This window comes from Phlebotomus papatasi, chromosome 2, assembly GCF_024763615.1.
Source record: "Phlebotomus papatasi isolate M1 chromosome 2, Ppap_2.1, whole genome shotgun sequence".
Taxonomy (NCBI): Eukaryota; Metazoa; Arthropoda; class Insecta; order Diptera; family Psychodidae; genus Phlebotomus; species Phlebotomus papatasi.
Window position 1 is genome coordinate 57,503,145 of NC_077223.1, and position 27,191 is coordinate 57,530,335.

General features: G+C 33.8%; 1 protein-coding gene across 1 annotated transcript in view; it reads right to left on the reverse strand.

Moving 5' to 3' along the window:
- LOC129801873 (5-hydroxytryptamine receptor-like) overlaps positions 1–27,191 on the reverse strand; it is a 57,895-nt gene that overhangs the window by 17,236 nt on the left and 13,468 nt on the right. Inside the window, exons 2-6 of the mRNA XM_055847270.1 lie at positions 11,035–11,432; positions 9,127–9,260; positions 8,341–8,450; positions 1,634–1,823; positions 1,079–1,213 (exon numbers count right to left, since the gene is read on the reverse strand). Coding sequence (XP_055703245.1) covers positions 1,079–1,213; positions 1,634–1,823; positions 8,341–8,450; positions 9,127–9,260; positions 11,035–11,326 — 861 coding nt within the window. The 5' untranslated portion in view covers positions 11,327–11,432. The remainder of the gene's footprint in view (positions 1–1,078; positions 1,214–1,633; positions 1,824–8,340; positions 8,451–9,126; positions 9,261–11,034; positions 11,433–27,191) is intronic.

The window sequence follows — 27,191 nt, forward strand, 5'->3', positions numbered from 1 at the left end:
CGTCAAAGCTGTTTGAACGTTTTTGTTAAGACGTAGATTGTTCGCTATGTCTCATTTAAAAGTTATTCTGGGTTCTGGACAAGGGAGACAAGGGATAACTTATATAGGAGGTCCCGTCCTGGGATTATGTACCACGGTATTATACACTTGACGGGATTATGCACACACAATTATGTATTTTTGCCTACAATTGGGTACTGATTTGTAAAATAATTTTTAAAATACTTCAATATGGAAATTTTAAATGGAATTGAGCCTTATCATAATAAAATTTAGCTTTGCAATTGGTTTATGCCGGCCGGCCGGCCGGCCGGGAACGTAAATTAGCCACATATATATTCGTGATCAGGAAGTGCTGAAACACATTTTGGCCAAATTTGAGGTCGATCGGACGACATGAAATTTTGTTAGGATTATAGTAGGTGAGATTGTTAAGAATCTCACCTAATACAAAATAAAAGCCAATTTAATATGGAATGGGCAACCGAAAACCTCAAATTGGCAAACGACGTAGTTTCGGAGATATCTAGTGAAATGTGTACGAAAACAGGGAAAAATTTACACTAAAACTGGTCGAATTTTTCAGAGCTAATTTCATCCCCCTGCACGTAACCCCTTATTAACGATTTTTCAAAGTCATAAAGGTCCTCGATATTCAAGAGGTTCAACAGGTTAGAATTTTTGACAAGTATGATCCAACTATAATTAATTATGAAAGTGTTACAACCCTGTTATAAACCGATAACTAATTTTTGTTCGAAAATTATTAGAATTACTAATAAGTTATTTTCTGTCATCTTTCATGTGATTTACAAATTAGTTCAAATTAAAAACAGTGGTGAACCGCGAAATGGTAAACGGAAGCGTTTTTGTGATATAGCAAGTCTCAACTTCGAACATTCTGAAAAGTATGGAACGCTTTGTCGCCCCTTTATCACCTTCATCAAAGCACAGCTTCATGTGTAGAGATTTTAACGAGTATTTTGGCAGGACACAAAGGCTATGTGACTGGATTTGGTAATACGACTACTGTGTGGACAGAAACTTCAAATCCACAAACTAAAGGTATGCCACTCACTTGATTATTGTTCCCCGCGATTGGTGGTCTAGGCCTTCGACGGTGAATTCGCTTCCGGGCCGTCTGATATATTTTCCAATACAGCACTAAAATAACTAACAGAGGAACATAAAAGGTGCAGCATGTTGCAAAAACCTGCAAGAGAGTGAAATGGAAACTTGCTGAAACTAAAATTATAGCATTATATTTTAATTAAAAAAAATTATATCATCGGACTGTGGAAATTGCTGTCAGTCCAGGGTAAGAATTCTCGTAGTTTCAGTGATTATCTCAAGGAAATACTATATATCATATTTGCGCCAGGAAATCATCTGCTTTGCTCTTTGAAAGTTTCCTTGCGAGAAAGACCAGTTTTTTTTTTATCTGAAACACTCTATACCCGAGATTCGTTTGAAAACTCCTCTATTAATTTAACAAGTCAACTCGGGTAAACTTTTATTCAATTGCATTTCTTATTGAGTCAACTTTAGTGGGATTTTCGTTTGGACTGGAACTTTGTAAATTAAGTTTGTATATGATTCATGGAGTTATTCTGTTTAAGAGTTTTTTTTTTACCTGATAGGCCACATCCTGCGAAACCATGCACTTTTGCTGTTCTATCCGTTGCAAGTATTCTGGGTCTTTCCATCCAAATTGGGGCGCCAGAGATACAATAACGGCTGCAAACCAAACAAGGAAGATCATCGTGAAGACCCTCTTGGCCGTTCTTGAGTGCATGTAGTCGACATTTGTAACGGCCCAATACCTTTCAGAAAATAAAATAAGAAAACAATTTCTAATTACTATATTTCTTTGTTTTATTTACGATCTTTAATTTCAAATTTTCCTTCAAAAATTATGCATTAAGTATAATCTCAACCATCTCAACAATCGCAATTATGTGATTTTTTTCTGAAAATATATTGAGTATCGATGCACTTCTGAAATTTTGAACAAAATAAAATATTTAACAATCGGTATGAAACATATGTCTTAACGGTCACTGAATTTAAATGCCTTTTATTAAATTCTTTCAAACACCATTTATTTTACAAAAAAATCTAAACGAAGTTAAAATTTGAAAGAAAATTTATCAACGGGATGTCAATATTTCTGTTTTTAAACTTCGAGCAAAAACTTTTCAAAAAACAAATCAGTTTTCCGGGAAACGAGACAACAACTTCAAAATTTATTCCTGCCTCTATCGCGTTATTATATCCAGTCTATTTAAGGACCTAAGTAACTAAAAATCTTTTATTGGCAACAATTCGGATATGAATTGCCCAAAAATAAATTATCCAAATTTGTCTAGTTTGCGTATGATGTGGCAATGCGATAGGTGCGAACGCGTCAACCGAAATTAGTTACAAAGTATAACTTAAAATTCGGAGAAGTATTTTTTCGAGTTAGGAAAAACGCTTTTAACAAATACTCTAGTTGATTTTAGGAATGAGAAATTTCTAATTCTTTTAAATTAGCTAAAATTTGAAACATTCTTACTAGAACTTTTTTCATTGTAGTTAAAGCACTTCCTCATTGGCAATTTAATGAGAAGCATTTTCCTTAATATATCGCTAATCTTTAGCACTTTCCCATTTCATCTTGAGGTCTCTTAGAGGCAGTATGTTTACTCCCCAAGAACCCTCAATTACCACTGGAATTTTCCTTGACAAAAAGTGCGGCAATTTTTGCCAGAAGGAGGACAAGACGGAGAAAATGTAAATAATTACGCGTGTTTCTCACGGGAAAATGCTAATCCAGCTTCGGGGGTGAGTTTTTCAGTTCTTCTGAAAATTGGGGAGGTCGTGTTGGTAAAACTTATTGACTCTCATGGGTTCGAGGGAGCATTTGACGATGATGCCAAGGTGGCAAAGTAATCATATTTCATCCCTCAATTGTGAACTCTGTGGGGGTTTTCTGTTTTAAATATGAGGGTTGCACCATTGAAATAATCTTGTTGTGGTAGAACATTGTTGCAGAAGATTTCAAGACAATGCGCATATACATGAATCCGTGTTTTTCCACCCAAGGAGTAGATTATAAGAAAAGTAACAAGTCACGTTCGATGTTGGAACATTTTTGCTGCCCCTAGAAGCATCCTACACCGTCAAATTATTATTTTTATATGAGAAATGCCTCTCGCACATTCTTTTCCCTGCCATAGCACCATTTTTTTTGCTGTTCTGAACCCATACCCCTGAGCATCTTCATCGTTTTCTTCTATACTTTTTGCCCTCGATGGATAATGGGCTCACTGGGTGGATCGGGGGTGGAGATATAGAACAAGTTAAAAATGCCACGTTTATGTTATAATAAAATACACCTAACTATAATGGGAAATATGCTGGAAAACTTTGCAATTTATATCTTTCACAAATGTAACATGGAGATTTTTCTTGCGGGTTCTTTTTCGTAAACCTTTTTTCTTGTGTCTAGCTTGTTCTTTCCCCTAAGCTTCCTTCTTCTAAACCACGCACTGAAATTCACAATTTTTCTAAACATAGACTTGCCAAACCATTTATATAATCTATATACGTTTTAGCTATATTTATGGCGGAAGTGGTTCTTTGAATGTTTATTTCTGAGAATCCCTTTCATTGTTGTCAATTTCTGGCAATTTAAAATTTTATACAGGACAAATGGTTCATTTGGTATTTTTATTATTTATAAATTGTGTTTTTTGATTATTCTCAGATCTTCAAAAAAAAAACATTTCCATGAAAGGGAAACAAATACAATATTTTTTATTTTTCAGAATTTTCCAAACAAAAACATACATGACATACATTTTTGATAAAATGCAGATCTCTGTTCATTTTAGTAGGATTTTTTTTATTCTTTCTTCAGCTGAATATATACTATGTAGTAGTCAAATTTATCATGATTAATTTATATTCCGTTGATTTTTTTAACTTAGTGATGAGAACTAATTGTACAAAACCACAGATAATATAATTCAATCTAAGCATATAATTTTTCATGCTGTTATAATTGAAATGTGTTTTGCAGAGCTTTTCATGTTGAATAGTCACACATAGACCTCGCTTTTTTCCGTTTTTATCCCTTAATACAGTAAATTACATATATAAGTGTTGGAAAAGCTCTTATCCGTATTAAAAATATTATTTTTATCTCTTGCACGAAGTAAAACAAAGAATTCACACTGGATGTGCGAACACTCGCTTGCAAATGAGCTAAGTTTAACTATAGATTAAAGATTTAATTGAATTTATATTTTTATTTTCTGAATCCGGAAGTGGAGAATAATTGTTAAAATTTTAAAACCTTCAAAAGAATTAATTGGAATTTCAGAAATTTTGACCAAATCGAAAGGGAAAAGCAAAAATAATTATTGTGGTTAGCAAAATATTCCATTTTGGTCAGTATTAATATTTTTTAAACTTTTATAGAAGCTAACATAGACTTATATTTTGCAATAACTATTTGGAATTTTGAAATTTCAAAATTTAATAATTTAAATTTTATTTAATAATTTTGACTTTAAATTAAATATGAACAAGACAGCAAGACTGATTGAGTTCAGAAGATAGTTTACTCAATTGTCTTTTATTGCCTCTACACACTAGTAGAAATTTCTTTAAAAAATGCCTTTTTAAAGAAAATTTCCTTTATTCTTGTAGTCAGAAACATCAGATTTTTTTTGAAAAGGGTCATTTTTTACGTAAATTGCTTCTAGCTGGTAGACGCCATTAGATAACATAAGACTTCTTCAAGAAAAAAATCAAAAGTGATAAAATAACAAAAAAAAAAAGAAAATAGAATGAAATAGATAAAGATTTTTGTTTAAAATTGTGAGTGTTTCAATTTTAAAGAAAGTTCAAAACATTGTTCAAAAGGAAGGACGAGTTTCTAAAGAGAAAAAAATCTAGTCTAAACCTTATGCGGTCTTCAGACTAGAGGTTTAGTCCAGTTTCTGAAGGTCTCAAAATCCTAAATAGCAACCAATTTTATTGCTTTTTCGGAATTTAATAGGTCATTTGTCCATAATAATCCTATCTTAAGTTAGTTTTTTCCAAAAAATCTTGATTGTTGAAAAATTAAAGCACTTGTGTCATATGGCTAAGTCTCAGGTCTGAAACCCGTATTACGTTAGAGTGATTGCTATTAAATCAGGTGCTATACAAGCCGGATATTATATATGGGATAAAAATATACATTCTCTTGTCTGCCTATAGTAGCTTAATGTTATTTATTTATGAAAACATTTTTTGAAACGTATTTTTAACACTTAAATTTTCTCCTTAATAATATTGCAATAGTAATCAAAATATGAAAATCCTAGTAATTTTTCTTGTTATTTTAAAATAATAATTCGTATTGTTTGTAGTGTGCTAATAAATTAAATTTGAAAAAAAGTGATTAAGGGATAACAAAGCGTCTCAGCTTTGCGGAATGCTCGAACTCTTGACTTAGACGCCATACCTCAAAAGTACTGCAGTATAAATTACAGTATAAATTACCATTTAGCGGTTCACAATCGATTTATTTAACAGATTGAATCACTTAAAAGCTTACATAATTTAGAAGCTAATACAATTGATTTTCTGATAAAAATAACTTATTGGTTACGAACCGGTTTATTACCGGCTCTTAACCTATTGGATCCGGTTTAGTCTTATGAGAAATTTCAAAACCTTTCCAACGAGTTCAAACATGACCCGCCCATTCGGTTGATAAATGCATTCTCTAGAGCCTTTTTAATCTTTCATATTGAAAAAAAAAAAAACGATTCAACGATATTTTCATAATAGGACGAAACGTCTACCTAGGCAACCTCTAAAACTTATCAAAAAATGAAAAAAAAAATCGAGCAATATGGTTTGGGGGGTGGGAATAAATGAGGGGTAAGTTACCGATCCTTGGGTTGACCTCTGGCCGAACGGACAGATGAACAGACGAACGGACGGAGAAATAACGTGACGCCAAATATACTCGAAACTTCAGATTTTATCAAAATTCTACCAAAATATGACTCTGTTATATTGTTGACTCTTTGAGTCAACAATAAATTTGCATTTTATAAATATTAAATGTGTTCTAAAAAACCATGAGATAGGAGAAAGTTCCCATGCTTTGCACGGTCTCAAGCTTCACTCTGACTAAATTTTTCCTATGTTTCTGACTAAATGTGACTTCGCAATATATTTTAAGAACAAGATAAATTTCCCTAGGTTTTTAAAATTTGGTGCATTGAGTTAGGGTAAAGTTTATAATTTGGAATTAGTGTTACAAGTTGGACAATTCTCCGGTACAAGTTGGACATGACTTTTTTCTTGATAAATACAGTACAATATTTGTTTCTAAGCACAAGGAACCAAATTATAAAACTAAAGCATTAAAGATATACACATAAAAATGAAGTACTAAATTTATCAAGACAAAAAGCCCTGTCCAAATTGTACCATTGTCCAACTTGTATCACTGTCCAACTTGTACCACTTTACCCTATATTTATTGAAAAATATAGGGAAAATTTAGTCATTATAAAGCTTGGGACTGTGCAAAGCCTGGACACTTTTCCCTATGTAGCTTCCTCTTGTTATTTCGATTTAGAGACACTAGAATCTGTACGAAAAGACGCTTTTCGGCAGACTTCAGGTTTAGCCATGTGCCTTAGTTCCACAAACTTTTATTGAGCTGATTCTACATTTAAAACGCTATGTTTTTTCGAATCTCGCTATTGGAAGCTGAGCTTTAACTTAATGTACATTATATAAAGAAACAATTGAGCATCTAAATTAAATTATGACCATTATGACTAAGTTCAGGCGGGGAATGATAACTTTTCGATACTATAAAATCGATAGTATCAATAAAACTACATCTGCTAGATTAAGCAAATGTTGACTTTTTACGCCTTGTAGGGCCATTTATTGTAATACTCTTAAATGACAATATAATTTAGCATCGTTTAAGCTTTTCAGAATCGACAGTCGATACTATGGAAAAAAGTTATCATGTCACCCTAGATTCCCCTAAACTCATTGATTTTGCGAATACTCGTTATCTCTTTTTTTTTACAAAACCATAAGGGAATATAGCAGATCATATCAAATCTCAATAGAGTTTGAATTGTAGGTTTTTTTTTGTAGAGTAGTTTGCTAATCTTGAATTCCAAAAAAATATCTGAAATATTCCCAGTTTCGCTTTGCTACATTTATATTACAATTTATTGAAAGTATATTCCCCTGATATATTGGTCAAATCCATCTAAATATGACATTAACGCGTTGAATTCGTAATTCTATTTTTCGTATTTTCATAAAACCTCAACTCTGACTGGTTGATATGTAGTGTCACTGGAGTACAGTCCTTGTGCCGAACTGACCATTTGAGTGTACATATGCGCGCAGAATATATTGTGGAAAATTGTAGGTGGTTTTGTCGGTGAATATAATTCCATAGTTGTCAGCCATATGTGACAGTGGAAATCCTTATTTAAGTGAATCGGAAAACACAATCACCATTAGCATTTGAATTTAGGCAACATGCTTTAACATTTTGCGCGGGAAAATGCGTTTATTCGGAAGGTTGCAAATTGTGTGATATGAATGAAGAGCTTTTATAAGTACTTGTGATAGCAGTTCATCCATTATTTAGGCACCGTGTCGATTTGTGGGTGGCACCCATTATTTAAAGTCGTAAACAAATAATTGTCTCTCTGTCATGCTCCATGACGCCGTGACCTTTTGTAACACCCGGAAAATTAATGTTGAGTATCTGTGTGAAAGAAACAGCCGCACTCCTCATTAATTGAAATTTTAATTATTTCTCCTGGATCCTCTCTTAAAAGTCTGACCTTTCCACTGTCTCCTGCTATAATCCTTAAAATTGGCCCATTTCACGATGTCACTTTTATTTTCGGCAGAAAACCCCGCACATTATAAAGAGAGTAGTCATGATAGGGACGCGGAATTCCCCAGGAGCCATTAAAATGTCGATAATGGAGATGTAATTGAGAAATAATTGGGGTGATTGTTGTTAGAGGAAGGTCTACCAAAAGAAAAACCATTTAACGTCAACCTTGAGTCAAATAATTGTTCATCATTGAAGTCTTAATGTTTTATTTAACTTTTCACGTGATTTTATGACTTATTGGAAAAAATATGTTTACCATCAAAAGCTTGACTAAGATTTCAATTATTCAGTGACCGTATATCATTATTTTTTTTCTTTTCAAAATAATCAAGTTCTGTGAAAGATTTGTTTACTTATTAAAACTAAGATTTTCTTCGCTATTGAAAGAAAAGTTAAATACATACCTGTCCGTGGCAATAGCAACAAGGTGCAATATCGATGCAGTACAGCATAAAACATCGCACGAGGTCCAAATATCACAGAGCTCAGGGCCCAGAATCCATCCTTTGCTAATCTGTTTAATTGAAACCAGTTATAAAATTTAATAAAATCAGCTGAAAAATGCAAAGGATGAAAAGCACGTCTCTCTTTTATGCTAACTGTTTCATACTCTCCTAGGTAAACCCTTATTTTTATGAGCCAGAAAAAGGCTCAAAGGCCATTGAGAGGTAAAAAAGCCGCCAATTAAATGCGCCTAATTATAACCAAATCATCATGGATGCCTCCTCACAAAAGCACGCTTCATTTATTGACTTGCTAGCTTTTACAAAATTGTGAGTGAAAAAAGCTTTCGCGAACATCAAACAATTTGCGGATGAGTGAATTTGTATAAATATTGGTGAAAAACTGCTCACGTGTTAAGAGTATAAATTAATCGTTATTTATTGTATTTGATTATACAGATAAAAAATCATTTATTATCATATTTATTCTACCATGTTTAAACAATTTATGCTTCAAGCTCTTCCTATAAATTATAAAAAAGACAAACTGAAAAATTGCTTTCTCTTAATTTATGTAAATTTTTCAATTTATTATTTCCTTATACATATTCAATGGAAAATTCAGCATAAAGAGGAGACAGAAATACAGTAAAAAGTTCTTTTAAATACTTTTTGTGAGTGCTTATGATACCATTTCAGGGATTTGACGTATTTTGGTGGTTAGAAGATGTAAGAAAAGTGTCTCACCTCGTAAACAGCCCCCAGGGGCATAACAAGACATGCCACAAATAAATCTGCAACGGCTAGAGAGGCGACAAGGTAGTTGGCGACATTTTGCAGATTTCTCTCTAAGATAATTGCCGCAATTACGAAGACGTTTCCTTTTTTATCGAGGAGATGAAATGTACAGATATATTACAACACAGAATTATTATCATTTCATGGTGCACCTGCCGTCTGATTTCATCAAAATGCTCAGAGTTGGAGGGTGATTAGATTACAGATATTCTACCTACTGATCATAATATTCCAAAAAGAAATTTATTCAAGACATGGAAATAAAATATTGTGTTCAAATGATTCAAACATGGGAATTGTGCCAATTTTTGAACAGCTTGCAATATCGGACACTGCAGCTAAATTAACTAAAATTGTTGAAATATTTTAGGAAATATTTATTAAAGACTGTCCTAATTTGTATTGACAGTAGTGATTGGATTTTTAAATAAAGAGTAAAAACTATAAAAACTATCAGATGCATTACATTTTCCGTGTAGAAAAAATACAAATTCTATTAACGATTAAACAATGATGTTGTATATACTCTATATTGGACATTTGTTATATTTCACAAAATTTCACAGTATTTTCTTTCTAAGTTTTGTAAATAAAAAGAAACGCAAAAGCATAGCATCTGGGAAGGGAGCGTTGTGAAATAACTTGGATTCAAGAAACTTGGTGTCCGATATAACATACACGTTGGACTTTTACTTTTTGAAGACGTTCGTTAGAGCAATGTTTATATTGTTATTTATTTTTCAATGTATTAAGAACTATTTTATAGTTTCAAATAACTCTCTTGAAAAACAAGCAATGAAAAATATAATTTTCTATTAAAAATTTTACGTTTCAAACTCAGGAAGACTTGGACATACATACAAAATGCACAAAATTTGGCACAGTTTTGTTTATGTTGTCTGTAGTATGTTCAAGAGACTCTCTGTGCTGAGTTAACTTCAATATAGGGTCGAAGGAACACCTGTTCGGCAGGGAACACTGAAGAGCAATTTAATCGAAATATTGCAATTTATTTATAGCATCTAATAAAATGCAAGTAATATGACGTTTTTCATTATTCTACCATTTCCTATAAAGATTATGTGTTAAAATTTTATATCCGAAATGGTACAGAATAGGATGCTAATGGGGCATGATTTCTTAAAGTTCCAATAGGTGTTTCTTCTACCGTAGTCCATAAATATTTGTCTAGTGAGTTTTAAAACTGATTGAACTGCCTAACCCTCCCCAGCCTTTTACAATTTAATAATTTAACAATAATTTTATATACATATTGATATTGAAAATCCGTACGCATTTATATTGGAAAAAATCCAGGCTTTGTAAATATTGCTCCTGTATTGAGGACTTGCAATAATTAATAGAATTAAGCATATTTTTTTTCTGCCAAAATAACACACTTTATTTATATTGCAATTAAAATAAATTTCGCTTGCAAAACTGAATATTTAATTTTTTTTATTTAATTGTCTTGAATTTTAAACTATGTAATTCCCCATTGATGTAGGATTTACATACAACTCCAATAAAATTGGGCAAAAATTGCGTTGCATGATAAGCTAAAAGTTTAATTAAATGGGTAATTAATTGATATTATTGGAGTTATTTTTTGCTGAAAGTTTATAATGACACAAAATTTTTTTGTGGATGAGGCTTGAAATAATTTATATTTTAAGCATATAATGTTGATTATTACTTATTTTTTAATTCTGCAGAACTATAAATTTAAAATAATGTTGCTTTTTAATGAAAAAAAAATACTTGCGAAAAAAGTTGTGAGAATTGTCTTTGGTTTGTAAATTAAAAAATTAAAGAATCACCAACCAACTCGTCTTGGAAAATTTTCTTGAAACTTACCGATTACTGTAATGAGGATCATTAGTCCAAGGATAATGGAAGTGGCAGCCATGACAATGACGTCACCCACCTCTTCCCTGGACCGCGTGCCGTTGCCCATCGCGCCCGTTGCGTTGGCAAGGCTGGAATTTGCAAGGAGGGCGGACTCGTTGAAGAAGATGTTGGTATCGGCATTGAGGAGCATGTAGCCTGGGTTGCTGTTCTCGATGAACACGTAGTCGTAGATGTCATGCAAGTGGCCGCCACCCGGCGCCCGATCGGGCGGGGGCACCGGCAGCACTCGCCCATCCATTCTGGGCCTTTGGTTTGCGCACGAGGAGCCTTAGACGCTGCCCGACGCACGGTGGGTTGCTTTTTGCAGGGGGCTCCGGCCCCTCATGAATCTTTCAGGCTATCATCTGTAACATAAAAACCAAGAAAATGTCAAAGGAGGGATAAAGACAAAGTAAGCAAAGTCAATGACAGGCCTATAACTTTGAGATGTAATTGAATAGGATGAACGTGATGTTCATTCTCCAGTCTTTACGCATTTTCTTCTCTTATTTATGACATTCATCACCATCACGAGGAAATCAATTCAATCGCCACTCAGAGAATGTTTGTGGACATTTGCCATAATCCCAAGCAATCCTAAATCGCCACCAGCCATCCTCTACAAATTAGGCAATTAGCCCTCCATAGCAATTATTGCAATATCTGACGTGATTCTTGGTCTCATCCTCCCAAAAGTAATATATCGTAACTTTAAGGACAATTTCTGACTGTAAAAGATGCCTGGAGGTTGGCTTTTATGTGGGTGGGTATTTTCCCGGGACAATATTGTCGTGACGTGAGACACGCACTCGGCGACAGGAATGTCTTTCTTCCGCGTGTGTTACCATGCCTATTTTTGTGCGATAAAAATAGGCAAAATTATATTCTAATTATATTTAATGGGGATTATTCAATGTCGAGCTCAATTTCACATTGAAGTCAGTTTTTCAGTGCGTGGGTGTTGACATACATTCCCCCCTTAAGCTTTAATGAGCAGACTCATTCAGAAAATGTGTTAGTAATTGTTTAACTTTCAGGTTGATCATTTACGCTGGAAAAGGTATTCTATTATTCATTCAGCCTTTCCTGACAATTATTGGCTATTTCTTATTTTTTGAACTTCATATTTACGGGGAGAGAGAGAGAAATCTATCTGATCCTACTATTTTAGTTGAGATTCTTTAGAATCTCAGCTTTTGTGGTTTGAGATGAAGTCCGATTAAAAGAAACTTAAGTCCCCCCGAACCTCTTGACCCGAACTAGAAGGAGTCAAAAACTTAATTCTAAAATGTCCGTATCTCCGTCCGGTTTTAATTGTGAGAAGTCGAAAACTTTTGGAGTTTTGGAAAGCTCCTGTCGCGTACTACAACCTTTCTGACACTCCAACTTCATCTGATTTAGTCGAAGATCCGAATAATCGAAAAATCGATTTTCGAAAATTCGAAAACTAGGCGTCGAGACCTTGCAACGATAGGTCGCACTCCTCCCTCGATGTTCCCTGACTTGAGCTATAATCAAAATGTCTTGACCTGGAGGGGAATTCTGTAACGCTTTGGCAATGCCATATGATAAATTGGGTTCGAATTTTATGGCTCCGACACACCTTTTATTAGATCAGGAAAATTTCATAAAGTCAAGATTCACATCCTTTTCTTTCTTAAAAGCTTTGCATATGTCTATCCCATTCTTTCACACTCTCCGTCTTTTTTTGAACGTCACACCAAATTAAATTTAGTTCAGTCCAATTTTAAGGCCGAAAGAATAGGATGAACTTACGGAAACCTTTTGAGAACGAAAGGAATGTGAATTTTGACTTTATGAAATTATACTGAGCTAAGAGGTGTGGCTAAGTCATTAGGAGAGCTTTTTCTAAAATGCTATTCTGTAGCCGTGACATTGCCATTTCAGCTCACGTGGCATTGTCAGAATTCACATATTTGATATTTCTAGCAATTCAATTGCCAATGAATTTTGTTGAACAAATCAGCCAAGACGTTCATCAAGTAAAGGGATTTCATTAAAAATTCAATGAATTGCATTTTCGAACTTATATGATATGACAAAAAAAAGCTCGAATGGCATTGTCAGGTTTCGAACTCACGCGTGACAATGCCACGAAAATTACAGAATTTCCCTACTGACCGTATCTTCGGTGTTTATAAAGCAATTTCGATGAAATTTTAATTGTGTCTGAGATCGGGATCTTTCTAATGGTGGGTCGTATTCATAAAGCCATAATTCACATGCCCTTCTTTTTTTGTTAAAATGTTTTGCATATGTCTATAATGCAATTTCCACTCTGCTTCTTTTTTTGAACATTACACCAAATTAAATTATTTCAGTTCAATTTCGAGTTCGAAAGAATGGAACAGACTTATACAAATCCTTTGAGAAACAGACGCAGATTTTGATTTCATGAATTTTACTGATCTTAAAGGTGTGCAGGAGGTATAAAGGAACACTGGTAAAAATAAAAGAATCAAATTGATCCTTTTGCAAAGGATGGATCAAATTAACATGTTCTATTATGAAAAATGTGCATTCAGAGTTCGAAATTTGATCCATCTTTTGTAAAGGGATCCAATTTGAATCAATTTGATCCCTTTATTTTTTACCAGTGAATAATTCAATGAAAATAAAATTTAACAAAAGTGAATAAAAAGAGTGCAATTTGGTGGTTTCATGAATTAAGAAAATATATTGGGATAAAATCCTTTGGTATTTAGGAATTGAACTCTATAAGATAGACATACGGGCAATATTGAAAAATAAGTCAGGTAGATTAGTTAACACTCGTTTAGTCAGGGGCATGACATTTCCTATGTTTCCCATATGTTTCTAGCAAGCAGAAAAAACTTTTGAGTTTATTAGCTGTTTTCTGTCATTGTAGAATGAATTAACAAAAAATACTAATACAAAATAAAAGTCAATTTAATAACGAAGAGGCAACCGAAAACTCTAAATTGGCAACCTACGTAGTTTTGGAGATATCTCGTGAAATGTGTACGAAAACAGGGAAAAAATTACACTAAAATCGGTCGCATTTTTCAGAGCTAATGTCACCCCCTGCGTTTAATAGAAATTTTGTGTAGACAAGTTGAGTTGTGTGAACCTTCCCCATCACTCTCTACCTAATGAGTTTAGTGGCCTAACGACTCATGGCGGTGTTAGTTTCCCGAAAACCATCCCTTTGAATCTCAAACCGTTTGGTCTATCGCACTGGTAAACAGTTAGCAAGACGGGCAAGATGTTTATATATAAAAATCGTGATTTATACTTTTTCATTTAGGTGGCATTTATGGGGTATCAAAAATCTCACCTAAAAATGTAGAGAATTTTCAACTTTGTATATAGAATCATGACCTTTGTTACTGATTTTCCCAAAATACATATAGCGCGAGGGCACAGAAAAGCTCTGGGAAAAGCCCGATGAAACTCGACAAAATAACTTTTCACCACGGAAGCTTCTTGAAGGAAATCTGTGTGGAAATGCGTATGTCTTCCGATGCAATTTGTCTCCATTCCGCATGAGAAAGTTATCTTATTTTCTCGCGTCTGGAGGAAATCCTGTGATTTATTCCTTTTCAGCGAAAGCAAATACGATGTGAAATCAATGATGTGTGATTGTCACCCTTTTGCTTTCTTTTTCCTCCCTCCTAAAATATGCCCTACCACCCCAATAGCAGTGTAATGAGTTGTTTGCCCAGATGAGAATCTCTATTCGGAAAAACTTTCTGACAGCCTCTCCCCCGTCCTTCATCAGCTCCATTCACATGAAATGATCTAATATTTTGTCTTATTTGTGCCTCGCTATTTCCTTCCCAAGCCCATTTTTCCCCATGAATATGATGGAGACAGCCATCTAAATGATGATATTCCCTTTTCTTTCTTTGTTGCCAACATCATCATTCCGGCACATACATTTGCGATTCAGGCGTAAAGGGTGGAAGTCTGATGGGGAGCAGGGGGTACTTGTAGTGGCTGGGTGGCTCTCAAGTGGCAGAGGAAAAAAAAAGAAGTGAAAATATTTCCACAGAGTGTAAAATTTATTGCAAACAGCAGGGGAAGTGCAACATATTGAGAATGTTTGTTTTTCTTTGGCGATGGGAGCTTTCAACTCATGAGATAGGGGTAAAAAACTCTGTATATGTGCAGCTTTCACATGATGAAAAATTCTATTTGTCACAGAGAATGTCCTTTATATTCGTGCAATGTCATGTTAATTTACTCAAACTGCAATTTTTCCCAGAGATAATCTTGTTTAAAGGTCTGCACGACCAGGCATCTTCATTGCAAAGTGGAGGCGCCTGGTACACCAGCTGAATTATTATGACTTGACAAAAAAGCCACATTTTTTCCTGCATTTTCTGATTGGAGCGCTCTGCAGAAATTGATTAACTATATATATATATATATATATATATATCTTGAGAGAGGGCTGGAATGCTTTCTAGTGCTCCTTTACAAGGACAGGTAAGTTTTTGGGATAGAACTTTCTTGAGATGAAGAAAAATGGTTCTAACTCACGAAGAGAACTGAACACTGTGTTATCTAACAATGACTTTCCAAGTGAAAGTTTCACAAATGTTCAGAAAATATTTTTTTCAATTTCACACACCCCGGAAAATCCTTCATGCTCTCATTCAGTTCGACTCCATTGTCAACAATTCCACATGGCAGTTTACAAATAAATTCACTCACACGCGTTTAGATGGAAATGGTTTTGGTGGGCTTTTCTGGGTTCAGAGAAAAGTGAATGAGAGAGATGCTGATGTTCTCATTATTTATTCACGTTAGGGTGGAAGTGGGTGAGCGACAATAGCGTGAAAATTATATTTCGCAGTGGCTTTTCTGCGATTGTGAGGCATCCTTTCTTTCAGCTTGAGATACGTTCTCTGCCCTCTGTTTGTGGCTTTCCATGGGGGTTTTCCGTAGAAGTTACTTTTTGGCAAATTGACCGAGAATATTTGCGGATGTGTTTTTGGGTAAGCAACATTTAATACAGGAAAGGGTTATTTCACTTTAAGAAATTTCACTGGACGATTTATCAATTATCATGGTGTGAGAGCCTCTAAGCCATACATTCCTCAAGAGATGATTTTCCCAGAAGACTGAAGCCCTAGAGAGGGAGAGAAAGTTCTCTATGGGAGAAAAGTCTTCTTAAAACCTTTTCCAAGGGTAAAATCACAAAATACTCCATTTCTCTGGCTTCAAACACAAATCCAGCGCTTTTCTATTGTATGTTTGAAATGAATATTTCCTGTGATTTTCAATTCCCACCTTCAGCCTCCAAAGATTATAGCCTACAATGGTTGACGAAGAGTTGCAGGCGGATTGGTTGAATGGTACAAAGAAGGATTCACAGGAGTATATTTTTTTCTTCTTCTTCGAAGCCTCAACATAATCATATTTCATATTTAGCCTGGCAGCCTCCCAGGGGTTTGAGATGAAGACGAAAATCTTAGACTCATGCTGTGTCATCTCTATCTCTATTTCCATGTAAATGGATTTGGGAGTGAAAAGGGCAAGTTGAGTGGAGGGAGAGTAAATTGCAATGGGGGATTTGATGGTTGGAAATTCTTTTCATCCCCATTTTAACCTCTTCGCGGTTGAGAGAAACCCATCATGGTTGTCATTTGGAGATTCAATCTTACTCTCTCCCCTTAAAACACTCAATATCTCAATCTCAATGAATTTTTCACTTGAGGAATTTTCCCCAAAGCAGTTTGAGGAAATCAAAAGAGGGCATTTACCTGTTGAATACGCCCGGATTATCTTTTGAAAACTTTTCTTTTTTACACGGAAAAGGCCATCATCATACGGCCTTTCTATAAATCAAAGAAAACCTTTTGATATTGGGTTTAATATCAATAAGGACTCATAAAGAATACATATTAATGAGGAATAATTATTGATCACAGGGATTAATGCTAAAAAGTTTTTTTTTCATCACAAAATATTTTACTTGACGAGAACCCACATTATTAATTTTCAGCTAATTACTAAGAAACTTTTCTCCCTCTATATATCGTGGAAAGTTAACTAAAAGAGTGAAAACCTTTAGTGTTGTTTTACGAGGTAATTACTCTACATCAACTTTTTGCAACTCTTGAATCTGAAAGCCTCCGGTAAATTGAAGATGAGCTTACTTTGAAGCTCAAGAGTGCAAAAAGTAGCCCTTAGAGAGGTACATGAGTTTGTATGGGATTAAAATCCTGAGGGAGAAATTTAAGAAAAAACTTGGCCCGAAGTTCCCACTGTCGATCATGTCTCGCAAAGTGTTTGCAATTCATCTATTAATTTAAGTTTTTTCCTCCCAACATACGTGTAATTGGATTTAGATTATGGAGGAGGAGGTTTAATTAAAATTTACAGCCACGAGTTCAATGAATAGCATCTTGAGAAACTTTCACCAACAGAGTTTCTTGCATTTACAAGCAAGTTTTCCCCAAACAACAATGGTGAAACGTCTGCGAAACTCTCAACATGTTTTTTCTTATATCATATTTTGTGAAACAACATAAATTATTCACTGTTTTTTTTTAAGATTGTCTCTGGAAAATTCATTAAAATTTAATAGTTTTTCTAAGTATCTGAAAATCACTTGGCTTTTGATCTTAAAAAATTAACCTAATTGTCAATGTGGATCAATAATTCTGGTGTAGTATACACAATAAATCCACCCCCAAAGTTTGTGGTAAATCCATCTGGGATTTAGGAACTTTTTTACCCTCTGGCGAAATATCTCGTCCATGCCATATCAATAATTTTGAGCTGGTAAATCCCAATTAAATAAATTTTTGGCTTTCTGTGTAACAAGAGTGGATAGTATTTATCACAAATCCCATACACTCTCTCCCAAATGTGTATGAGATGATAGTTTATTTCACTTTTGGGCAGAAAGTTCAACCCAAATAATGTTTACTGTCCACGGGAGTCTGTTTTGAGGTTGGGACCAGAGGTCATTTGCAGAAAACACAGCGATGTAACTTTTACATGAGTCATTACATCGTTCAGAGCTTTACATTTTCCACCCCAACTCAACTTTGACTTTTTGTTCAATCCCACATGGGACATTTTAGTCTTCTCTGTGTCTGAGTTTGAGGTTTATTTATCTTCCAAGGGATCGATATAAACAGTTCCTCCTAAATTTTCAAGGAAAAGCTTTTTGTAAAGTATTTTTTAAAAGTTTTTTTTTACTTTATGAGAAATTTAAGGGAATTTAAAAATATTTCATATTTTAACAGGTTTAAAACTCTAATCAAAAACCAATGTGAAGCTCATAACCTCATATGGTGCTTAATTTCACAAGCTACAAATTAAATGTAAGATTAACTTGAAAGATAAATTGCTAAAATAATATAAAAATCTTCTTAGGGTTGAGTAATAATTTATCATGATTTGAGGACTTGGTCAAGTAGTGATATGTTACTAAGACTGTGGTTTGTTACAAGGGTATTCTTGTCCGCAAAAATTTCTTTACTCTAACCTCAATTTAAACATAACCTCAAATAATTTATTTTTTCTCTAATGGATTTTAATATAGGGGAAATGCTTATAATTTTGTCCAGTTTCTTATTTTGGACACTTTGAGGATAACATTGGACACTAAAAATAAATTGATTAAAATGATGGATTTTTATTCCAATATTTGATGAATAATGAATTCTATCTAAATATTTGTTCTTTTTGGAAGATTTTGACACTAAATACCTTAAATTTTGAATATGATTTGAGTTGAAATTGCTTTGTTGAAAATTCAGTGTGAGCAATTGCTTACGAGAAATATGACAGAACTTCGTGGCTTACTTCAGTCTTATTTAGTTTTGGTGAAGTACTAACAAAGTTTGTTCGCTGTTTTTGAGTGATATTATTGAATATTCATTAAATATTGTGTTGATTCACGTTACTGATGATTTGTACATTTGACCTGAAGTGAGATTTGCCTTGTGAATTAGATTTTTCGTGTGAAAAATGGGAAATTTTTTAAGACATTCACCAGTGAGGTGATGATTCTTATTTTGGACAGGTGTTTTTCTCACGAAATTTCGTGAAGTTTTAGCTTTTGTGATGACTAGGTTGGACAAATGCCTGGAGAAACAAAGGAGCATCATCTCTACGAAAGAGATGCAGTGAGAAATGCCTTGAAAGGCTCCCGGAAATGGCAGGGAATGAGCGAATCCGCACGTACTTGGAGTACCGAAGTCAACTCACTTTAATGAATGATATGGAAAGTTTCTGGGCTTCTTGTGACATTCCACGTTTCCCTTACATGACCAGGAAGAGGACTTGGTAAGATTGGTTCATAAAATGAAGAACAATGGGCATCCTGTTGAGGCGGATTATCTGTCCAAATTTACAGACAAGTTGTAAAAATTAATAACCAAGTTGTCCAAAATAAGAGTCAAATTCACCTCTACATATCAATTCATTTTTAAACGTATTAAAACTAATTTTAGTAAAAATGAGATGATAAATAGCTTGCCAAGTTTCTAAACAATCCTTCTGAAAAGAGAGTAACAAAAAAAGTCAATTAGTATTGAAAATATCGCACTTCAAACTTAGGATATCGATGCTTATATGCAGACTGTCCAAAATTATGAGCACTTCCCCTATATTGAATTTATTTTTTTCAAAAGAAGAAAAAAATCTAGATATTAATATACAAAAGATATTATTAAATCGAAAGGATAGGAAATATTAAATTCATCTCAGTTTTTAATATATTTTTGTTCCTAACCTCACACTTGGAGCAACAGAGGCCAATTTATCTTTTCTTTGAGTATATGCAGAACATGTATGGTGCAAATAAATCTGAGATTAAATGAAATGAACATTCCGTGTCTCTTGTTTTTGGATTCTATTTGTGTTTTAATAAACACTATTAATTTTGCACGCACTTTCTTTTCAGAATTCTATGGTGAATTCAACGTGTTTGCATTTGATTATGTCACATCCAGATATTTTCCTTGTGATTTATGGTAAATTTTTCTAACATCTGTATATAAGTGTTATTTTGGATTTTTGTGCTCATTTTCTCCAGAGAGACGTTTTCTGGTATTTTCTGGCCAGAAATTGGGATAATATGATGGCACAAATGTCCCATCTGGTCGATTTTCGTCCAAATATATAAAGTGAATTCATCTTGTAACCTCACATTTGTCTTTTTCTCCGCACTCCATCCACGTCTTCAGCTGGAAAAAGACTGAGAAAAGTGAGTGAAATGCGGATGATGGCTGAAGAAATGACATGGAAAAATTAGGCGGAAGAATTTCTGTTGGGAGCCAAAGGCAATTTGCTACCACCAAAACCACGGAAAAAACACACTTCTCTCATTAATTTCACTTTGAATTTTTTTTTACTATTTATGTGCATTCGGTCCAAATGATTTGGAGAGGGATGTTGGATTCTCAAGTTTCATGCTAGATTCTTTATATGAAAAGCTAATAATTTCGTGTTACTCCAAAGAAAAAGAGAAAAATTAAATGAAATATCAGCACTAATGGAATAATTACTCATTTCGCCTAAGAACTTTAATTGCAGTCATTCGTCCGGTTGGGAAGTTGCACTTCAATTCTTCCTAACTCTTCCCCTAAACTCTGAAAAATGTTCAAATGGTGTTGCAGAAAACTTTTAAAATGAGCCAAGTTGATTTCTTAACAAATTAGTCTCATTTCCTTTGTTACTTCTTTGGCAGCAATTGTGAGTTTTGGTTTTCCTTCTGTCATCATCATTTTAAATTAAGGAAGATATCAACTATAATGAAATAACTAATGTGTTTCTACTGAGTTTTACGAGACACTTTTGTATTGTTAGTTAGTATTGTATCTATTGTTATACGAAATTTATGGAGCAGTCTTATTCATAATTTTAGGTAATGTTTTTTTTTGGTAGGGGAAAGTATTCTGCTTTCGAACGTTCGTGCCTTCGAATAATCTGAGTTTTCTTTCATTTCCCCTAAGAGTCTTACACATTTCTATTAAATATTAGTTAGCTTATCGTCAATTATAATTACGTGATAATTATGTATAAATGTCTTAGGGAAGATAAAAGAAATTCACATTATTCGAAGGCAGGAACATTCGAAGGGAGAGCACTTTCCCCTAATGTTGTTTGCAAAATCAAATACAAAAATTGGCGATACGATTTTGAAATAGCTGTTACATAATTTGTACAGAAAAATTCAAGATTTTTACAATTTGAATATTAAAAAAAAAACAATTTTCAAATAACAAATTATAAAAATAGATAGTGAAATGCTTTACAGATGAAAAATGTGAATCGCAGTAAGGACTCCCAAGAGGAGTACGTATTAGCTGCGATTTTTGCGGATGATAGAGGGGAAGGAAGAAAAGGCAAAAAATTAGGGAGGGGGCAGGGAAGTGAAAATGTCGAAATTAAAATGTCCAACAAAAAAGATAATTAAATAAGATTAATGTATGGAGGTTTGTAAAGAAAAACAAAAGAAAAACAGTGTCAGAAATGATGAAGTGTAATAAAAGCAAGTACACTAAATACCACATCCAAGAAGCTTTAAGCCTAAACTGTTGCAAATAATAAAAATAAAAATAAAAAATATAAAAATAAATGATCGTGAAACATAAACCAAGTAAAAGAGGAAGAATTCGAAACACGGACAGAAACCATGAACACGAGAGCGACTCAGTAAAAGGCGGAAACAGAACAGAAAGCGACCACCGCAACCAGGGGCCCAAACGGAAAACCAAGAAAATCACCTCCGCCACTGGTAAAAATGGGTAGATCACTGGGCATTCATTCAGAAGTATCACAGCCTATAAAAGATTCATTTTCATCAAATCATTTGAATCAGATTGATTCTTCTTCGATGAATCAGTTCAGTGATCCAAGTAAAGGATCCCATGCAATGATCCATTAAATGTATCCTCGATTTGATATTTTTAAACGAATCATCACATTTTTAGAAAAAGAAAACAGCGAGAAATGTATTTTCTAGGTCTGCCCAATAGTGATTGAAGACTGAAGCACAAAATCCCCATAACTAGTATCTTTTTATTTAGAATAAATTACGTAAGAATAATTTATTTATTAAGGATCATTTCAAATGGTTCGAAATGTGAGATATTCAATTGGATCAATTGAACAGCTCACAGAATAGAATACGATGTTTTCTAGTCTTTTTGACCCACGTAACCTCTTAATGCATTTAAACTAATTTTTTCAGAATATGTGACTCTACTGACAAACTGTACAGACTGTTAAAAAGCGAAGTGTTCGAAGTCAGATTGTGTGCGAAGCCTCAAATTCTTCTCTCAGAAATCCACCTTAATGTTTTTTTTTATTAAGTGGCATAATCGTTCAAATAAACACAATGTTTGATTAATACGCTGAAGTTTGTAACATTTTCGATGACAAAAGTGGAACATCTTCAAAACAAATCCCTCAATCTAAAACCTTATTGAGAAAGTACATAAAAATAAATTGCGGTTTACTTTTATTAAGTGGTAGATAAGTTCAAATTCATATAACAAGAGTTCCGTGTAAAACTGTTAAGCTGCATGAATTGTACCATCGTTCATTCGAAGAAAACACGAACCAAAGTGATTTGGTTCGTTTGCTACAATCAATTGATGTATTAAATTTATCTTATCTTCTCGTATAAAACTTCAAATAGACGTTTTACAGGAAGTTAGAAAGTTTTTATTGATAATTAGTTATCCCCAGATTCGATGAGAAATAAATAAGGTCAGCAATACACCATTTTGTCCCAAAGCACCAATAAAACTCTTCCAAATAATATAGCACAGGATTTATATCATCACAATTTTCATTCCATTTCATAATTGTATTTTTATGCCCTCCAGAGGGTACCTATAAATTTTATTTCCTCATTTTGCAATTCAGTGCAATTTTAATTAAGCTGAAAGCTTACTGCTTTGATAATTCGTTCATTTAATGAGATTAATTGAAATAAGTCATTGTGCAGAGAAAATTCACATTACGAGATAGAAATCTCAGAGAAAACTAAAGTGGAAAATTTATTTCTTTTGCAAACTATCGGTGGCATGTGCAGTGAACAAGAAAAAAGCTCATGAAAGCTCATTGTCGAGAGTTGAAAGCGCAACAAGCGAATGTGAGGGGGGTGCAAAGAGCTACGCAAAAGAGTCAATATGATTGAAGAAAATTCAGTTTCCACCTGTTTTATACGCCCTGTTGAATGCCCGAGGGTGGGACTTTTTCGAAAAGGGTACCCTTGGTAAGATCTCCTCCGTGAATTGAACCATGAAAGTTGATGACACGACGAAAGTCCCTCCTCAAACTCCGTTATACTTCCATTAGCAATGAAAAGCTCGTCAAATCAACCCCCGAAATCGATTCTACGCGGGAAAATTCATCCCCTAATCCTCGATTTTGTGCATGTAACCACCTTTAGGCAGTGAAGTGTCTTTGAACCATTTTCGTGGTAACAAATTGAATTCTTGGTTTCTAGGTCAGAGTGCGTGTGTGGAGTTGTGGAGCTTACAAACTTTCACAGTAAGTTATTTAAAGTTCTCTACGAATGGGTTGGAAAGACACCAAAGTCGACGGAGAGAACAACACCAAAGATTTTTGAGGTCGTTTAGAAGCTTTTAGGGGTAAATTTTCCAGAAGATCCAATTGACTTTAATGTAAGAACGATGTCCCACAAGAGTTTACAATGGAAAATTATATGGTTCTCAACTTGTTGCATTTCTCAAAAAATAACACGAATAAAAGTCATGTTTCTAAATAATAATCAAAAAAATTAAAAATGTATAAAATTAACAATTTAGACTAATTTTTGATTCTTTTTTGATTAATTTAAAATTTTATGATTATCATTTTAATTGAATACAAAATTTTAGTGAGTATAGTACAATTTTTTTGCCTCGTTTAATTAAACAATTTTTTGTCTTTCTGTGATTTAAAAATTCAGCTAATTTGGTTTGACGAGCGCCAGCCATAATGAACATAATATTATTTGTTATTGAGAATTTATCAAGTTTCTTTTTTACTTCTCAATTTCTTTGTGGATCTATCTAATGAAAATTATTTAAAATACAGTGAATACAGTGTTTTTATTTGATACAAATCACAAGGAATTGATAAAAGTAAATTAATTCTCTTCTTTTTTCTTAATATAAAGCCACCGGGAAATTTACTTTACGGAATATTCAAATTCGAGAGCATGATGGTTTTTTCTCGAGTTGAAACGCTAAGAAACTTTAATAAATTTAAATGCAAAAATACTTAAAAATAACTTTTCTTTCGGTAGATTTATATTTTCATAGAAGAAAATAAATATAATTTTTAGTTTGTATGCTACAATCAAGAAGAAAATAATTGGATCTCTTGTGAAGTTGAGAAGATTGCGTGTTTCTTTCTGTTTTACGCAAATTATGATACTCTGAAATTAAAAACAAAAACCTAATACAGTCGATCATTTTTAGTGATTCTGAAAACTTTTGAGATTTCTAAGAATTTTTTGTAGACCATTCGTCTCAATAATAATGCTTATTACACCTTAACCACCTTAACCATTCACCAAGCCGTTTGAAATCTATGAAATGGTAAAAATTGCTTTAGTAAATAATTTTTATGGGGTGAAATCTTCTCTGCTGACGATTGATTTTCTTATTGGAGAAAAGGTGTGAGTGACTTTGAGGAACTTGTTCACTTGGAAGAACTTTAGATTCCGTCGATTTCTTTCATTTCAATTTCTGTGGTGGTTTCACTGAGAATTTTGCTCCTTACACACCATTTAACATGATATGGTGAGGTGGGTTTTCCAAATCTCTCTTCCACTTTCTCATTCAATTCCTTTACCATCGATCCCCATCGATTGTGGTGGCCTGAAGGAAAAGAAAAAGGAGTTGGATGGGTGGCACAAGGACGATTTCCTATTTATTGCATAATTCATCAGTGAGCAAACATTCGATTGTGCGTACTGAAAATTGTGTTCTCTTGTATTTGATGGACTCTATAGTGGGTGGCTTGAGAGATTCGAACACATCTTCAAATGGTATGTGGAATTTGATTAGTGAAATGAGAAAAAGGGGCAGATGAGGCGAGAGAGAGTAAATAGAATTTTCCACCTCAATGAACTGTGCAATTTCACGGGACTAATCAGGGTGACTATAGGCGCTTCCATTGGGATGCAGAGAAAGTTTCTCTCTGATAGCCTCTAGAAGCCTCTAAAAGATGACCAAGATAGGTTATATATGGGGCAAAATGGATGCAGAAGTGAATTAAATAGGGTCAGTCAATAGATGTTTGGACAAAATTAATTAACTCTCCCACAACTTTAGCATCACTGATCACCTTTCTCTTCCAATGAGAAGATTCCCCAACAATATTTGCACACACTTGCTCAGGAATTTCTACAGAGCTTTATGTAATCACTCGGGGCTTTCTTTCTACAGACCATCCACCGCAATCTTACCCGGTATTGACCCGTTGCGATTGCCCAACTGAGAGTACAATCAACTTACTACTTCTTCATGCAAACATTCTAAAAGACGAAATTGGATTTGCAATAAGTTTGCCAAATAATTTAGTGCATGAGTAGCTTCAAGACTCTGTTACAACTCATTCAACAAATTTATTTAGTTTACTCACAATGATTATTCATCAAAATTTTTTTGTTGGTTAATGGTTTTTGATTAGCAAATAATTTGAACAAAATGATAAAAATCAAAAAGTGATAGCATATAGTATACCAGTTTGTGTAATGCTCGAACTATTTTGATTTATGTGCTACAGCCAAATCATTTTCGCATTATTTTGTCTTGATTAATAAAGTTGTTTAGTGGTCCAACTTAAAGGAAAACATCGGCCTCTCGGGCTCTAACATTTGGTAAAGTTTTTTTTTCTATTGCGCAGTTTTAACTCTTTCGCGTCATTAGGGTCATATATGACCCGGGGAAAAAACAATTTCTTTTGACTATTTACATTAATTGAAATCTATCGGTTTGTGCACGACATCATAATAGAAGGATGTAAAATTCTTGGCTAATTTTCTCAAGACTCCAGATAATCAGGAAAAGAAAATATTTGAGATCAAAAATCACGAATTTCGAACTTTGTGAAATGACTTTTCTTTTTCAAAATTTTTTATATTCATTTATTTTTTTCAGCAAAAAGTTCTTTAGAAACACAAAATAGAATATCCAAAGATTGTATATTGCTTATTTTGATATAATAAATTACTCTCAATTTTCCAGAAAAGCGTGTAGAATTTTCCGGGTCATATATGACCCTATAGTCCCCAAGGGTAACAGTGTTTTCGTCCCAAACCTACAGCGAAATGTAGTTGGGACATTGTTTTTCTTTGTGAAATGCAGGTGGGACATCTTGCTCCTGGACATTTCATCTTATATCTGATGAATTATAATATATTTTGCAATATTTTAGAGTATTCTGCAAGCGTCTCATATTGTGCTATTGTATTGTGTGTAAATAAATATGTGGATAAGTTTATTTTTGCCAAATACCACTCAAAATATTGTGACAGTGACTGTTCAAGGAATTACCAGGAAGATTCCTTGAACACCAGGAGTACAGTGTTCATCAAAACAATCCAGTTTGCCATGGTTTTGGCCAAATTAATAACTTCAAGCAAAAAAAAACACTTAAAAAGCCCGTGATATAGATTTTGAAAATGGTAAATACACTTCCCTTGAGGACAACAGGGTCATATATGACCCGGGGTTTTTCCGAGTTTTCACGCAATGGAAAATTTTTTTCCTCTCTGAACTATTATATTTGATCATAAAGCATTAGGAAAAACTCAATTTTACATGAATTCATCTGCTGAATAAAAGTGGGACGCGAAAGAGTTAATATAATTTTTCACAATTATTCATAATCGGTTCGTAATTTAATTATAGATTTATAAAAGCTTCAATGCAGGTCCACGACCGATTAGGACTGGCTTAGGCTTATCAAAAATTCCTAAGCCTTCCTAATGAATCAAAACTTCTCATTTGGCTTGTAAAATGTGTTCTCTTGGAGTCTTGTGAACCACCATAAAAGGCAGAAGTAACTTTTCACCTCTCGGTTATTATTATTGGGTTTTATCGTAGGGGGAAGTGGGCACCTTTGAAATAGAGCAAGTTATACTTTTT